The sequence below is a fragment of the Pteropus alecto genome, unplaced genomic scaffold, assembly GCF_000325575.1.
Source record: "Pteropus alecto unplaced genomic scaffold, ASM32557v1 scaffold276, whole genome shotgun sequence".
Taxonomy (NCBI): domain Eukaryota; kingdom Metazoa; phylum Chordata; class Mammalia; order Chiroptera; family Pteropodidae; genus Pteropus; species Pteropus alecto.
The window spans coordinates 3,638,231-3,653,747 of record NW_006438074.1 but is presented as its reverse complement, the minus strand read 5'-3'; the positions used below and the strand labels follow the sequence as shown (position 1 = coordinate 3,653,747).

Here is a 15,517-nt window from a genome sequence, read left to right as displayed (position 1 = left end):
CAGGCTCCTGCAAGGACCCAGTGAGCTGTGTGCAAAGTCTGGTTCAATAAATAGAGCTGCCTCCCTGGTCTATCAATACCAGCCAGAGGAGTTGAGCTAGCAGTGCGCATCCCACGCACATGCTTGAGAGCTTCATTGTTTCATATCTTCCAGTGCCATCAACAACTCGGAGGTGGCAGGGGCAGATCTGTGGCTAAAGGACAGCACCCAACAACTTTGGGCCAAAAGGCCACACAGCAAGGCTAGCCAGCTGAGAGAAGGAATGTCACATCCACACCATATACCTACTGCAAGGCTGGTAGTAGACTTCAGGTAGGGTAACTGATTCAAACAACCTGACTCTGTTTTCTATCCAGGAAATGAGTCCAGGGCCCCCTCCTCTGCATGGAGCTGCCATTCCAGCCGGGAGCTCCCATGAGGCCAGGGACTGGTCTTCGTGCTTGCTGCTGTACCCCTAGCACAGTGCGTGGCCTATCACAGGTACCCTACAAGTACACAGGTATGTGCGTGCCAATGTACTTTTCAGTTCCCCAGTGTACGTTTATCTCTGTGTACTTTAAAGTCAGCTCCGGGGTCGCCTCTGCATGAGTTCAACCCACAGGTATTTGAGCAGCACATATTAACCCAGCACTCTGCCAGGCACTGGTTAGATTCCAGGCAGCTAATAATGCCAGGGCCCTGCCTTCAAGACACTTAGAGTAGACAGAGGCCAGATTCAGGCACATGGCACGAATGTGCATGCTGGGGCTCTGATTGCCAGAGGAGTCCAGAGATTGGGGCCCTCGATGAGAGAGGGCTGGCATGCCAGAGCAGCAAGGAACAGGGCCGAGTCCTCGCTTCTCAAGCTCTTGATGTGCTCTCCTTCCCCACTCTTCATGAGAGCCCAGCTTCAGGCTACCTGTGCAGCCAGCAGAGAAGCTGGCTGGAAGCTGTTGGTGAAGGGAAGGTGGACCAGAGCCTCTGCTATGCATGGGCTGGGTCATCCTACACATTCCACTGCATTCACTGACCATCTTGGTATCTACGCCCATGGCACCACTGCTCCTGAGAGGGAGGGGAGGGGCTCGAGGGGTGGAGGCCAGCAAAGCGTCACCCCTTCTTGGGAGCACAGCATAGCTCTCCCAGGTACTCATTTCATAATCACCATCGTTGTCCCCCTCACAGAGGTCCCATTTTCAGGGCACTCACCACTGTCCTGCCTGCCAGGTGCTGGGCAGCACACCTGGGGAGCAGAGCCCCTGCAGCCCTGAGGTCCACCTAACCGTCCTCTTGAGAGAGCTGTGACATTGAACTGGCAGCTGAAGTCCCAGGGTCCTGTCACCCTCTTTGTCCCATCAGCTCAGGCCATCACAGGTACAGTAGACAGCAGCATGAAGTCATACATACAAGATAACCAGCATGCAATACTTTTTATCATGGAAAAAATTAATGTGACCAAAGGTTGAGAGTAGTTTACTAAACCCCAATGTCCTCATTATCCAGTGTCACTGATTATCAACATACAATACTTCTTGAAAGAAAAGGGACGAAAAAAAAAATTATTATTATAATTATTGTTATTATTATAAGTAAAGCGTGATATATCAAAGGGACATAGGAGCCAACAGAAAGAGCTCCTAATGGCTAAGGATGGAACAATTTGAGCAACAAACAACATAGCATTGAAACATAACCTAAAGTATAAATATGAGTACATACTGATATAAATAAATGAGTACATACTGATTGAAAAAAACAAATAAATGGAGAATAGACAAACCTCCCATACAGAGAATTCCAAGTAATTTAGGTACTCCACTGTCAAAGTTGTGAGACATAACTCCCCATTCCGGGTTGTGCACATGGACTGCCTTCTAAAGACTATACAAGGGTGGGGTCCCCAACCCCTGGGCCATGGGCCTACACTGGTCCGTGGCCTGTTAAGAACTGGGTCACACAGCAGGAGGTGAGTGGTAGGCGGTTGAGGGAGTAAAGCTTCATCTGTATTGGCATCCGTTCCCCAGTACTAGCATCACCGCCTCAACTCCAGCTCAAATCATCAGGCATTAGATTCTCATAGGAGCACCAGTCCCTGGTGCCAGAAAGATTGGAGACTGCTGCTCTAAGGAAGGGGGAAGAAGAGGAACCTTATTGTGGGAAACCTGACAAATGCCAGCTCAGGCAGGTGACCAAGGTCAACAGCATCAGTGATCAGCTATGTTGATAGCATGTGCCCTTGATAGGATGATGAGAGGACATTTGCCTCTGTGGTCTTCCCCAAAATCCAGAGCCCCATTCAAATCATGAGAAAAGCCACACAAATCCCAATTGAGGGACATTCTACAAAATACCCAACCAAAACTGCCCAGGTCATCTAAAACAAAAGTCTGAGGAATTGTCACAGCCAAGAACAGCCTAAGGAGACATGACGACTACATGTAATAAGGTGTCCTTGATGGGATTCTGGGACAGAGAAAGGGCATTTGGTAAAAAGAAAGAAACCAAATAATGGACTTTATTAGTAATGTATCAATATTGGCTCATTAGTTATGACAAAGGTACCATATTAATGTGAGGTGATAACAATAGGGGAAACTGGCTAAGGGGTGTATGGGAATTCTGTGTACTATCCTTGCAATTTTTCTCTCAATCTAAAACTCTTATTAAAGATCGACGGAAAAAAGTTTATTTTTAAAAATATATTATTGTTATTTTGCAAGAGCTGTGTTTCGGCAGAGGTGGGGAGCAGAGGGCAGGGAGAGTTCTGTTAAGCTGGGTTGGTGACGAGCACTCTTTCTCCACCTGCCTGATTTTGTTTTGGGATGTGCCCAAAAGCAGGAGAGAGGAACATCAGCCACCAGGCCTCAGGCTCTGGACCTCCTGCCTTGTACCAGCTAGTGAAAAGCAGAGGTGAGGTGGTTATTTCGGGGAAATGAAAGGATGTCCAGGAAATGGTCAGGCGTGCCGGGCTGGGCTGGAGAAGGCAGGCTGCCACTAGGGCTCTGGTCAGCTCCCAGAAAGACTGATTCGCCACAGTTTTGCTGTGAGTCATACAGTCACACTTGACCCTAAGAGGATGTAAATGGAGTGGCACGCATTTAGTGCAGGGAGCGTTGCTCTTGCTAGGGACTTGGCAGAGAGTGGGGAACGGGGCAGAAGGGTGAGGTGAGCCTGCCTCTGCTATTTGTCACCATCCTCATCCACGTAAAAGACGGAGGGAGGCATTCAGGGCCTCAGTCACCCAGCCCTCGAGGTGACCCGTGCATGTTTAGCTACTGCCTTCCACCCCCAAGACCACCCATTTCACCTTCCTTTAGAGACCTAGAGTAGTGGAAGTGCATGGGCTTCGGAGGCAGCAGGTCGGTCGGGGTTCTGGTTCAGACTCCACTACTTGATAGCTAGGAAAACTTGGGTGATTCACTTAAGCTCTCTGACCTGTTTCTCTGGTTATAAAATGCAGATAATACACCTGCCTCACCCACCTCATGAGGTTGAGTCAAGGATCAAATGAAGAGAGGCAGTACACCAGGAAGGACTCTCTTAGGGTTATCGTTTGGGTGGATGTGGCAAGGATGGTCAGCATTCTTCAGTCAGCAGGTAAGGACCTTCATGGCCCTGGAGTTAATCTGCGATGGTGTTTTGTATGACTTGAGATGCTTTTGGTTGCAAGTAATAGTAAATCCAACTCAAATTGTCTCACATAGCTAAAAAAAATCCAGAGGCAGAGCAGGCCGCAGGAGTGGTGTGATCAGGGTTCCGATCATGTTTCTCAGTCTCTCAGGGAGTCTGTGTGCACTGGCTTCTAAGGCTGGCTTCCTTCTAGGTAGGAAAATGGTTCTGTAGGAGTCCCAAGCCACACATTCCACCATACCTAATAGAGATAACTGCGTTTCCCTTTCATAACAGGTCCAAGGCTTCTCTCTTTGGTCTGTTTTAGGCCACATGCGCCAAATCAGTCACTGAAGCTAGGACAAGCCATGCTGACTGGCCTAGGCCCTGGGTTATTATCAAACCTGGACAAATTACTGAAGCAGAGAGGATGGATTAAAATGATTGGCTTAGGCCAATCAAGGATGTAGGAGGGGGTCAAATCCATGCAAGTCTTTTGGCTGCCACAGAGGCCAGCAATGTCCACTACAGGTTTTTAATCACAGAAAGAATCTACCATTGTAGAGAACGATGGTGATGAGCCTCTCTAGCAATCATGTCCCCCTTTGGCTACAACCCTGATTTGTATTTGGGGCTTCAATTCTTTCCCCATTCTTAGACGGTATGCTTCCGTTGGAGCTCCATTTACCACTCATGGAGGAAGTATGTGATCAAGGCTTAGGCCAATCAAGGCACTGTAAACTGGCCACTGGGTTGCTTCTCAGAAAGATAATTGGCTTGATCAAAGCTAGTGGAATGCACTGATACTCACTGGGAAGGAAGGCTGGGAGTGTGCCAGGTGCTCTTGTCTGCTGAATTGACCTAAGAGGATGTAAAGTCTGGAACTATAGCTGCTGCCATTTACAACCACATGAAGAGAGCCTGAGGTTAGAGCTAATATGGGAGATGGGGAGGGGAGAAGCCTGAAGTCACTCACAGCCAAGCTAATGCCTGGACATTTCATTTTATGATCAACACATTGCTTTGGTTCAAGTTTTCTGTCATTTGCAACAGTGTCTTAAATTATACAATTCTTCCTGTTCAAAGGCAATGAATGCTCTAAGCAGTGCATATGAGTGGCTAGAACATTTGGTCCAAACTTCACCATTTGTCATTTAACACTATTACATGGAACACATCCCAGCCATGAAAAATGTGGAAGAATGCTAAATGAATATGGATGGGATTTAGTCTGGATCAGGCATAGGCAAACTACAGCTCATGGGCCAAATCTGGCCCACCACCTGTTTTCATAAAGTTTTGTTGGAACACAGCCACATTTTGTCCATGGATGTTTTGTACTACAATGTCAGAGTTGAGTAGTTGCTTGCAAAGCCTAAAATATTTGATATTTGGTCCTTTACAGAGAAAGTTTGTTGCCCCCTGGTGTAGATGGTAGAGGAATAAAATATGAGCAAATTACTTCCCCCAAAATGAATACCTGTATCCCCAAATGGAAGCAACACTGAGTGGCCCTCCATCATAGACCTCTGTATCCTATTAACGTTAGGTCCGATTATCAGCCTTAGGAAAGCAAACTTTCAGGGAACTGAATTTATCCCAGACAATGAATGAGAGATGTCCTACATCTTTAAGATTTGGTCTATGCAATGCCTGTATCTTAGTAGCCCTGGTCACAGAGTCTAGGAAGCCTACAGGCATAAGAACATTCTTTTCTCACTCTGGGCTATTACCCTTCCTTCTGAGTTGGGATGTTAAAGCTACTGGCAGATTTCTGCAGGTGGCCCAGAGACCCACTTCCATAAGGAGATGGGATCAATGTAAACATTGGTGGGAATAAGAGAGAAGTTCTTCAGTTTTCATAATGGAATGTCAGTGTTGTTATCTGTACATCTGACATCTAAAGCTGATGGATTTTACTTCTACCAACAATATAGTTCACTCAGGGCAATCGGGGAGCTCCATTTTTATTTCTGGCTAACAAACTCCTGCCAGAAGTATAGCACAGACAGTTAATATTGGCGAAATAGCCAAGGTCACGAAAGCAACCACCCCCTCGGGGTTTTCTAAACCGAACCTCTCTGCTCAGTTTAAATCACCAGGAACATCATGGAAGCTATTTAATATGGTCTGTGCTTTTATGTGGCTGAGAAGTGGCTTCCTCAAGAATACTACTGCATTGTCCACAACTCAGTGGCTAGAATCGAACTTGTGGCTTCTAACTCAGAAATGAAACCATGAAGAGAAGGCAGTTTAGGAATACTGTTAACTGGTACTGTATTGTTATCAGAGGAGTTTGCACTGGCTTATCCGTGAGGCTCCTCTTCTCCCAGTAGGCTCTGGCAGGCTTCCCAACTTACATGGCACTCAAGGTGGGTCTGAGACGGATCCAAGGGAGAAGCTGGGGCTCATCTGGATATAGAGATCTGTAATAGTTTTGTATTTCTTTATTGACGGGGGAAATATTTGGGGTAATCTACTTCGAATGCTATGTGAGTGCCTTCTACTTAAGGATCCACATGATAAATCTGAGAATTTATCTCAAGAACCCACTTGGAATTCTGTTCAAGTCGGGAAACCTTCCAGACTCAACTGGAAGCAGGAAAGACATTTTAGGATATGCTAGTAAGATTCTTATTCTGAAATAAGAATACCATTAAATGAGCCTCTCTTCTCTACTTGGCCAAACTTTACCTACCCTTGGAGAATCAGTTCAAATCCTCCCTCCTTGGTATAAAGCCAGCTCAGAGTGAGCAATCCCTTCTGTCTCTTCACACCAATTATTACTGCAGTTAATCTCATAATACATTGAGGCTGCTGACTGTAAACAAAAAGTCAGCCAGACATTTCTCAGCAAAATGGGTTTATCCAGGGGCAAGGACTCGTAATCCTGTGCATGGGATCATGGTGAACCACGGGCCAAGTCGGCTAATAAAAAGAGGAAGCTCTTTTATAGCGGGGACAGGAAGTTGGAAAGGGCTGTTAAAGTTTCTGCTGCTGTGCTCTGCACTAAATGTAGGGCACGAGGGTTCCCCTTTCGGGCCACCCTCCTCCACTTTAGATGAAGTTTTCGTTCATTAATTTTTTAGAAGGTTACTGGTAAAATGCATGCACAGTAGGTAGGAATGGGAATTTTAGAATCTCTGGTAGCGTTTGGCCTTTTTGTCGTAGTGATGGAAAGATGCATTTTGACATGTTGCTTTGTAGCCCAAACCTTTCTTAGCGAGGCAAGAATAGCACAGGGGCAGGAATTACATTCCAGAATGTGGATCTGGTTTATGCTCTACCTCTGAGGACACCTTCTTCTAGTCCATCCAGGAGGGTCAAGCCACAGAGCACCCTTCTTGTTCTCCCTTGGGGAATGGTCTCTCACCAAATGAGGAAAGCCAGGTGACCACAGGATTCTGACCTGTCCCTGTGACAGCCACCCTACCTCTGGCTGTGATACGTACCCACCCACTCATTGCTGAATGTTTGCTTTATGACTCAGGAACACAGTCCCTGCTTAGAGCCAGGTCGAGGACACAGACACCCAGACAGACCATGAAACAATGTGCACAGTGCTGGGACAAAAGTAACCGAATTACAGGGAACTTGGGAAACACACAGCTTTCCCCACTCCTTGTCAGGCCCACTGTGTTCTCAGCTGGAGAGGGTACGCGAGGATGGATCCCAGGACAGACCTCCTTGTCATCACTAACGCACATGGACCGGACCCTTGCTCACAGGCAGACTGGCAATCTGTGAGCTCACGACTTTCAATAACTAACACTAGGCATTCCGAAGGAATTTTCTTGGTACCAGCCACAAAAGACAGAAATCATAGAAAATGTTATTCTTTTATTATTTTAAGGAGGTAATACATAGTCCAGTATGCCAAAGCAATAGGGAATTAGAGGCAGCAAATGGCCAGAGTTTTTGAGAAGAGCCTTATGCTGCATCTCTGAGCTCCCATCTGCCCACAGCCCATGGCTGCTGACGTGAAAGCCCAGTCAGCGGCATGGAGCTTGCTGGGCCCGTAGCAGTGGACAGATGACCAAATAACACCCCGCTGACAGATAAAGGGTTCTGTGTGAGCAGCAGAAGCCCTGCCAGGCTGAACACACCAGGCAGCACTCAGCCCTGCCACAGCCAGGTTTACATAGCTACTGCCTTAGCAGCAGCCAGCTGGTCCAGCAATTGATTTTATTTCTGAGCCTGGCATGGGTAGGATGTGAATAAATCCTGAGTCAGAAATTAAGGTGAAAGAGTTAGTAGTGTTAATACTCTGGGTGAGAGAAGACAACACTGTCTTTGAGGGCAGGCTGGGGGTCTGGTGGAAGAAAGATGGAAACACAGATTGGCCACGGGCTGCAGGCGCTGCCGTGAGGCCATCAGAGGGGTTTTTCACGGTACATGATGAGGCAGGGTGAGGGCGTGGGCCCTGGAGCTGCTTCCTCGTCCACTCATAATTAGTTTCCCACACCTGGGGCTGAAGCAAATCCTGCCTGTGCTCCACGTGTGGCCTTGGAGAGACATGTGGCTCGGCTCTCCAGGGCAGAAAGGGAAGGACTCATACGCAGACCTCTCTCCCCTATCCAGATCCCTTCCCCTGCAAATGACCAGGATGGGAGGTGAGAGCCTTGGGCACCTCCTATTGAAGCCCCACCACGTTTTTTTCTGGAAAATTCATTCTGGTGGGACCCAAAGCCCCTCCCTTGGCATGGAGCAGATTTATTTCCGCCCATGGAAAGGTACCTTCCTGGCATCTTAATGGTGGCGTGCAAGTGGGGATCGCAGCAGTGGCTCGCGGGTGTCATTCATTTCACTAGGGCTGTCCCAGCTGGAGAGCTGGTGGGGAGGGGCTGCTTCTCAGCATGCACTGTTTCCCAGCCAACCCTGGCCAGGCCCGAGCCGGGTTTAAATGCTGCATGGGCTAATGGATTTTTGGTTTGACAGGAGTGGGAAGAATTTTTTTAAAACCATGCCATTGTGTTCTCCAAATCTAAAGCCATCATTTCTGCTTTGTTTGACAAGAAAGGACAACCACAGCTCCACAGTGGCCAAGGCCTGTGCAGCAGAGAATGCAGTATATATCGAAACATATAAACCTTAGTCTGAACAGGTGAACACTGAGCTGTGATGAACACAGAGACTTGGGACCCCATGTCCTCTAGTCAGTGGAAGGTCCTGCTGTCGCCTCATCCTCATGCTCCTCGAAGCCTGGGACCGGCTTCTGCAGAAAGTGCATGGTGGCCTGGATCACTTTATCTGGTCCAATATTGTACACAGGGTGAGTGGGCTGCTGCAAACAGAAGAACAGGTATCAATTACTCACTTCAATGGTCCTTGGAAATTTGACCCACTAAATGCGCTTGTAAGAATTTAGCATAAGGAATCATCAGAGATGTACACAGAGATTTATCACACAAGGCCCTAATATTGGTAAAAACATTTTATAGTACATGGGATACAAAGGAATATTATATAGCCATTAAAAAAACATGCTTTCAAATATTTAATGATATTGGCAAATGCTTGTAACACATCAAGGGAGGAAAACAGTGTGTACAATATTGTCCCAAACTCAATTTTTAAAAATGTGTTTAACTCAGAGTAATTCTGAGTTACAGTATGTACAATTCAGGGTAAAGATATTTTAGGTAAATCACTTGGAAAAATGCCATTTTCCTGAAAAAATGTCTTATCTGTCTTTTATGTTTATCTTCTAATTAAAAAGATGGTTAAAAAATTAAAAATTAAAATGTGCTTGCAGATGTGATGTATATGAATAGGCAAAAATTGGACGTACATCAAAATGGGAAGTGATATGATTGTTTTTAATTTTTTATTTATACTTATATATATTCTAATTATTAAAAAAATGAACACGTATTTACATTTATAACAAAGAAAAAAGACCACAATCCTATTAGGCAGTAAAGGTGTCAAGCCATATTTGAATTATTCTATATTATTCCACTGCATCACAGAAACCCAAAAGAAACTTTAGGTCTGAGACAGGGCACAATCCTAGGCCAGTATTCAGGACTTTTCCACTCTAGGAGAATGAAGAAAAGGACATAACCACAGGAGAGATTTTAAAAGTTTTAAGAGAATACTATGAGCAACTTCATGCCAAAACATGCAATTTTATGGAACATAAATTTTCAAAATCGACTCAAGAAGAAATTCTTTAAAACCCATATGAATAAATTAAATCAATAATAACAGTTGCTTATTCTGTTACCACCATTTCCTCCCCCAAAATGCCAGACCTAGATGGTTTCCCAGGCAAGTGTTACCAAACCTACAATAAACAGGCAATCTCTAAACTACACAACTTTTTCAAAGGCTGAAGAAAGAGGGGGAAAGAAGAGGAAGATAACCATCTAATTTTATGGGGCTATGATATTATCCTGAAACAAACTGGAAAAGAACAATAAAACAAAATTTTAGATAAATCATATGAACAAAAAAGCAAAAAATACTAAATAAAAATACTAGCCAAAAAAATTAGTAAATTGAATCCAGCAGAACATTAAACAAACATACACACACATAACACACACTCACGTACTACTATGACCAGAAGGGCTTATCCTGAGAATATAAGGCTAACAGCAGAATATTTATCAACGAAACATCGCATATTAAAGGAGAAAAACCAGGTGCCGAAAAGGCATTCAATAACATTTAACACCAGATTATGACGGAAACAAACAAAAAACAATCTTGCAAACCAGGAATAAAGAACATCCTTAACTCCACGGTAAGCATCCCACATAATGGTAAGATTATAGGAGCTTTCTCATTACCATCAGAAGGAAACCAGGAACACCATCTATTACTATGTCCAGTCAACATTCTATATGGAGTCTTCACCAAATTACAAGGCAAGAACAAGAAATAAAATCTTATGAATCAGAAAGGAAAAGGCAAAGTTGTCCTTATTTGAAGATGACATATTCTCAACAGAAAATCCAACAGATTCTGTAAACTAATACAACTATTAAGAAAGTTCAATAATGTGGCTGGATACAAAATAAAAATGTAAATATCAATATTTCTACATATTAGCAACAGCCAGTTATAAAATATAATAGGACAAAATATTCTAGTCACACTAGACACAAAAAACTAAAATTCTTAGACACACATCTAACAAAAGATGTGCTAGTCATTTATGGAGAAAATGATAAAAGACCATTGAAGCACATGTAACAAAATTTGGAAAATTATGTTCAGAAACGGGAAGCCTTACTATTGAGAAGTCAGTTCTCTTTCATTAATCTTAAATTCAGTGCAATTCCAATAAAAATTTCATTAGATTTTTTGTGGAATTTGGGAAGCTGATCCTAAATTCACAGGAAAAAGCAAAAGGCAAAGAATAGCCAAGGCAACTTTGAAGAAAAAGAACAAGATGGATGGGACTTGCCTACCTGCCTTTAAGATTTGCCTAAGACAGTGCAGACAAGCAAAAACCCAAAGGAACAGAACAGAGTGTCCGGAAACAGAGTCACCTTATACATGGAAACTCGAGTACGTGATACTCATGTGATACACCAGTAGGAAAGGTTGTAAATGTCAATAAATGGTGCTGGTTAATTAGTTATCCAAATGAAAAACCCTCAGCACATAAAGAAATCCCAAGATAATTCAAAATCTAGATGGGAAAAGCAAATGTTTAAACTGTTTAGAAGAAAATATATTTATGACCTCAGCATAGAGAAAAATTTCTTAAGTAACCCCTCCCTCCGCAAAAAAACCCTCAAAACCAAAAAGGCAAATGAAATGTTCATTTTAAAATTAAAATCTTCTATTCAACAAAAAACACTAAAAACAAAGTGAAAAGACATGTTACAAACTGGAACAGATTCACCACACACACACACAGCACTGACAAAAGATTAGTATCAAGAACATGCAAAGAATTCCTGCAAATACGTAAGAAAAGGGCAAACAATTACATTTACAAATCAGGGAGAAAATGAGCAAAGGTTATGAGCTGGCAGGAAATTCAAGAACACAATGGCCAATAAACATTTGAAAAGATGCTCAACCTCACTAGTAATCAAGGAAATGCAAAACAAAACAGATACCATTTCCCATCTATCAAACTGGCAGAAGAGAAAAGTCCCTTTGGAGGGATTCAGTGCTGTGTGAGCAAAAAACAACAGCCACACCCAAGAGCAGCTCTGTGCCATCCAGTGAAGATGGAGGTATGGATTCTCTCCTAGAGAGACCCTAACACACAACACTACAACCTTGTAATAGCGAACTGAAACCATCTCAACGTTAACCAATAGGAAACTAGAAAAATCAATTAGGATACGTTTATACAGGGAATACTATACAGCAGTTAAAATGAGCAACATAAACGAACACAGATAAAGCTCAAAAGCATAAGGGTCGGTGAGAAAACACAGAATAAGTGTCATAGTAGATATGATACTGTTGTAAAAAGTTTGAGAACATTCAAAACAACCGTTTATGGATACATACATATGTAGTAATCACGCAAAAACATCTGCGGGCATGATGTCAGTTTTAGGACAGGGTTATGCTGGGGAAGAAGGGAAGGAAAAGACTGGAAGAGGATTGCACTTGAGGCAAATACAGAAAACATTAAGGCTTGGAAAAGCTGCATGACTATTACTCTGATTTTTCTGACTGCATCATCTCATCCATCTACTGGCTATTCATATTTCTTCTGTTGGAAATATTTTGTGACAGTCTGCATGGGCCCAATTATCTGATGGCTGCAGACAGTCTTAGCTGCACTTGTGTCTCAGGCCCGGGAGCGTCTCATGCAGCCAGGCTGGTCTAGGGCAGGATGCAGAGGTGAACATCTCGCCCGCATGGGACTGACAGTTTGAGGGCAGCAGATAAAACAAGTTAAACACACACATTACAAATTGTGATGAGTGCTGTGAAGGACACAAACAAACTGCTATGGCAGAGCATTCTGAGTGATCTCATTTACAGAAGGTGGTCTGAGAAGGCCTCTCTGAAGAGGTGGCACACAAGCTGAGAGCTCCAAAGGACAGAGGCAGCCATACAAGGGAGCGTTGTGTGGCTGCAGGCACCAGAAACGTAACTGCCTCCGAGGAGACTTCCTCAGAGAGAGAGCTAATGAGGGAGGTCCTAGACTCCGGGATAAAGGCCTAGAACCCTGAGTTTGCCTCCAGGTGTGTTTCCTCCACAGTCACATCCTCATGAATGCACTGCAAACATGAGGGAGGGTGGTAACTGCCAGCTCACCAGCCTGTCCCGACAGCAGAGCCAGTTCTGCAGAGCGAGAGTGGCTATTCTGCTCTCTTGGTAAGCCCCCATCCTGGGGCCTTGTGGAGACGGGATGTTAAGCGCCCTTATCCCACCTTACCAGAGCATTTTCAGGCACACCCAGGACCACATCGTGCAACATGGCTCCACTGCCGAAGTGCTGAGCTATAGACAGGCCGCTCAGACAGTAGCAGGTGTGGTAGAAGTCCCGAGACCTGCAAGAACAGGATGGTTCTCAGCAGGTGCTTCTCTGCTCCCCACAAACACATTCCCCTACCCCAGTGCAGCCTAAACAACAAAGCAACCACATGGACTCTGGGCACCAGGCTGCGCTCACATGCGCTACCCCACCCTCCTCACAGAGCTCCAGGAAGCCTGGTTTCCTCCGGCAGCATTTTTTCAAAGCCCCATCCTTCAGCCCTGCCGGACGGCAGAAACTGTCACTTTATAGTCAGTACCTCCAGCTGTCTTCCAGAAAGGGCTCTCATGCGGAGCACTAAATTAACGTATTTCTCAAATAAACATACGTACAAAAAAACAAAACACCAAGATGACTAGAAATGGGCCAAATAATTCCTGATAAATTGCTGGGCATTGGACTTTAGCTGGGCCTTTCCTGGATGCTGACAGCAGCAGAGGGTGTGTGTGTGCAAAGGAACAGAACTTACTTGATTTCTTTTTCTTTTATTTGACACCTAAAGGTTTTAATCTGTCCTGTAATAGTTGTGATTATAATGTCTGTTTATGACACTCAAGGATTTTAAAATCCTGTATCTTGTTCTATTTAAATCAGTTTGGTTAATTTAAAAAAAAAAAGAAAAGAAGAAGAAATAAAAACTATCGACCTGGCAATCTGTTTGCCTCTCTAGAGAAGGGAGTGCACATAAGCTGGGGGAGAGGATGGGTACTGGAGGTGCCAGGATCGAGGGCACTCAAAGCGGGTGCTCCCTATCAGGGTGCTTCTTCCCTTGCCACACCAGCACTAAGCATCTGGATGGAAAGGGACACCTTGACTTTTAAAGGCTGGCACCCGCTGCCATCTGGGTCTGAGTAGGCCTAAGGTACACACCCCTCCCTCCCCTCCTTGTCCCTTCCTCCCCAGAGAGAAGGCACTCACTTGCCAGGTTTATCCAGAAGCCCCCCAGCGGGGCACTGGCAGCACATAAGAATGTACTCCTGCAGGGCCTGCTGGTGAAACATCCAGTGGCTCATGCTGAGGGCAGGGTCACCTGTGGAAAGGCAAAGGATTAGCACGGGCCTAGGCTTGGTGGGAGTCCAGCACAGCATCCAAGACTCTTTTGTATTTAATTACTCAGTGGGAACGGTCAAGGTTTCCTTCTAGTCTTCTTGGACCAGTGTTGAAAATTACATTCTTGAGACACTTGATATCTTTGCCTGAGTCCTATGACATGTCTTTTCTCCTGAACCCTGACATGAGGCAAAGAGCAGCAGTGCAGAGTGGCACTTTCCCTTTGCCTGAAGTGCATACATTACCTTGATGGCCATCGGCAACCATACCTGTGGCGGGCAGGGGGCTAGCTGGTCAGCTCACCTTTCCAGACTGACCTCCATCAGTGCTTCTGACTTGGTCCACAACTCCCTGCTCTGGGCTTCGTAAGACATTTCCTCTAGTTCATCTCTGAAACTTGTTAACCAGACTCTAGCTAAGAGAACTCTTAAGAGGGAGAATAATGTCTGTTTCTTCTCCTTTTCTAATCTGTCTCCAAAAGGAATTCTCCAACTTTTCACTTAGCTCAAAAAATGTTCCTAAGAAGCATGACTAGGATCTTCCCTCCTGCATCATATAACATGGTAGCCCAAGCAGAAACCGGCAATTCCGATACTCGTACTGAAGTACTGACCAGAAAGTTCTTCACTCTGAACCGCAATCAGAGAATTCTGTGGGCCATAGTCATCAGTGGGAAGGCGGGGCAAATCACCAAGAGGCAGATGTGTGCAGAAACATTTACACGGGAATTGATTTTTTTAAAAAATACACCTGTAGAATGTGCATTAAGTCCTTGTTCAATTTTATACTTTGATACTTGGGCTGCAAAGATAGCAAACAATCTGTAAATGGCAATTAAAAGCCAGTTTTTTCTTTCTTCCAGTCTTGGTTTTGTTTGTTTTGTTTCTAAGCAATTTTCCATATACTTATTATAATTTTGTATCTTAGGTTTTTCATTTAACGTTATAGGCGTAAACTTTCCTGTTCTGCTACATAATCTTCATAACCATCATTCTGAATAGCCATATAGTACTTCATTAAGTGGACGCACAAGGTAACTGCTTTAATATAGACACTGGGCCAAAACTTTCATATATACAACTATAGAATCGTCTATGGTAAAAATTTATCAAAGTTTACAGTAAATGCAAAATATTTAATTGTGGAATACTAGAGAAAAAAATCATTTTTAAATTTCTTAAATGAGAGAGGACAAGATGGGGCCAGTTAGAAAGTGATCACTATTTCCCGCTTTAAGCACTGGATGAGGTGCAGCAGTTGGCTGACATCTGCGGTCACGTACAAAAACCACTCATCCTCAACACCCGGGTCACGCTCGGCCCCTGAGATGCTCACACTAGAACAGGCACACAGGGGTTGAGCACTTTTGGGCCTTCCCCCTCGGACTCGCTCTGGGGCACGTGATCACGGAGGCAT

The 15,517-nt window shown here is 44.5% G+C and overlaps 1 protein-coding gene across 3 annotated transcripts in view; it reads right to left on the bottom strand.

Moving 5' to 3' along the window:
* Window positions 1-7,408: 7,408 nt before the first annotated feature.
* The window catches only part of FNTB (farnesyltransferase, CAAX box, beta), a 58,089-nt gene continuing 49,980 nt past the window's right edge, over window positions 7,409-15,517 (bottom strand). For 2 of the 3 annotated variants that reach the window (XM_006915127.3, XM_025049118.1), the window contains 3 exons: window positions 13,970-14,081; window positions 12,953-13,067; window positions 7,409-8,872 (listed from right to left, as the gene is read on the bottom strand). In XM_006915127.3, the coding sequence (XP_006915189.1) occupies window positions 8,741-8,872; window positions 12,953-13,067; window positions 13,970-14,081 (359 nt within the window). In that variant the 3' untranslated portion in view covers window positions 7,409-8,740. The remainder of the gene's footprint in view (window positions 8,873-12,952; window positions 13,068-13,969; window positions 14,082-15,517) is intronic. The other variant, XM_025049117.1, reaches the window with a different exon arrangement.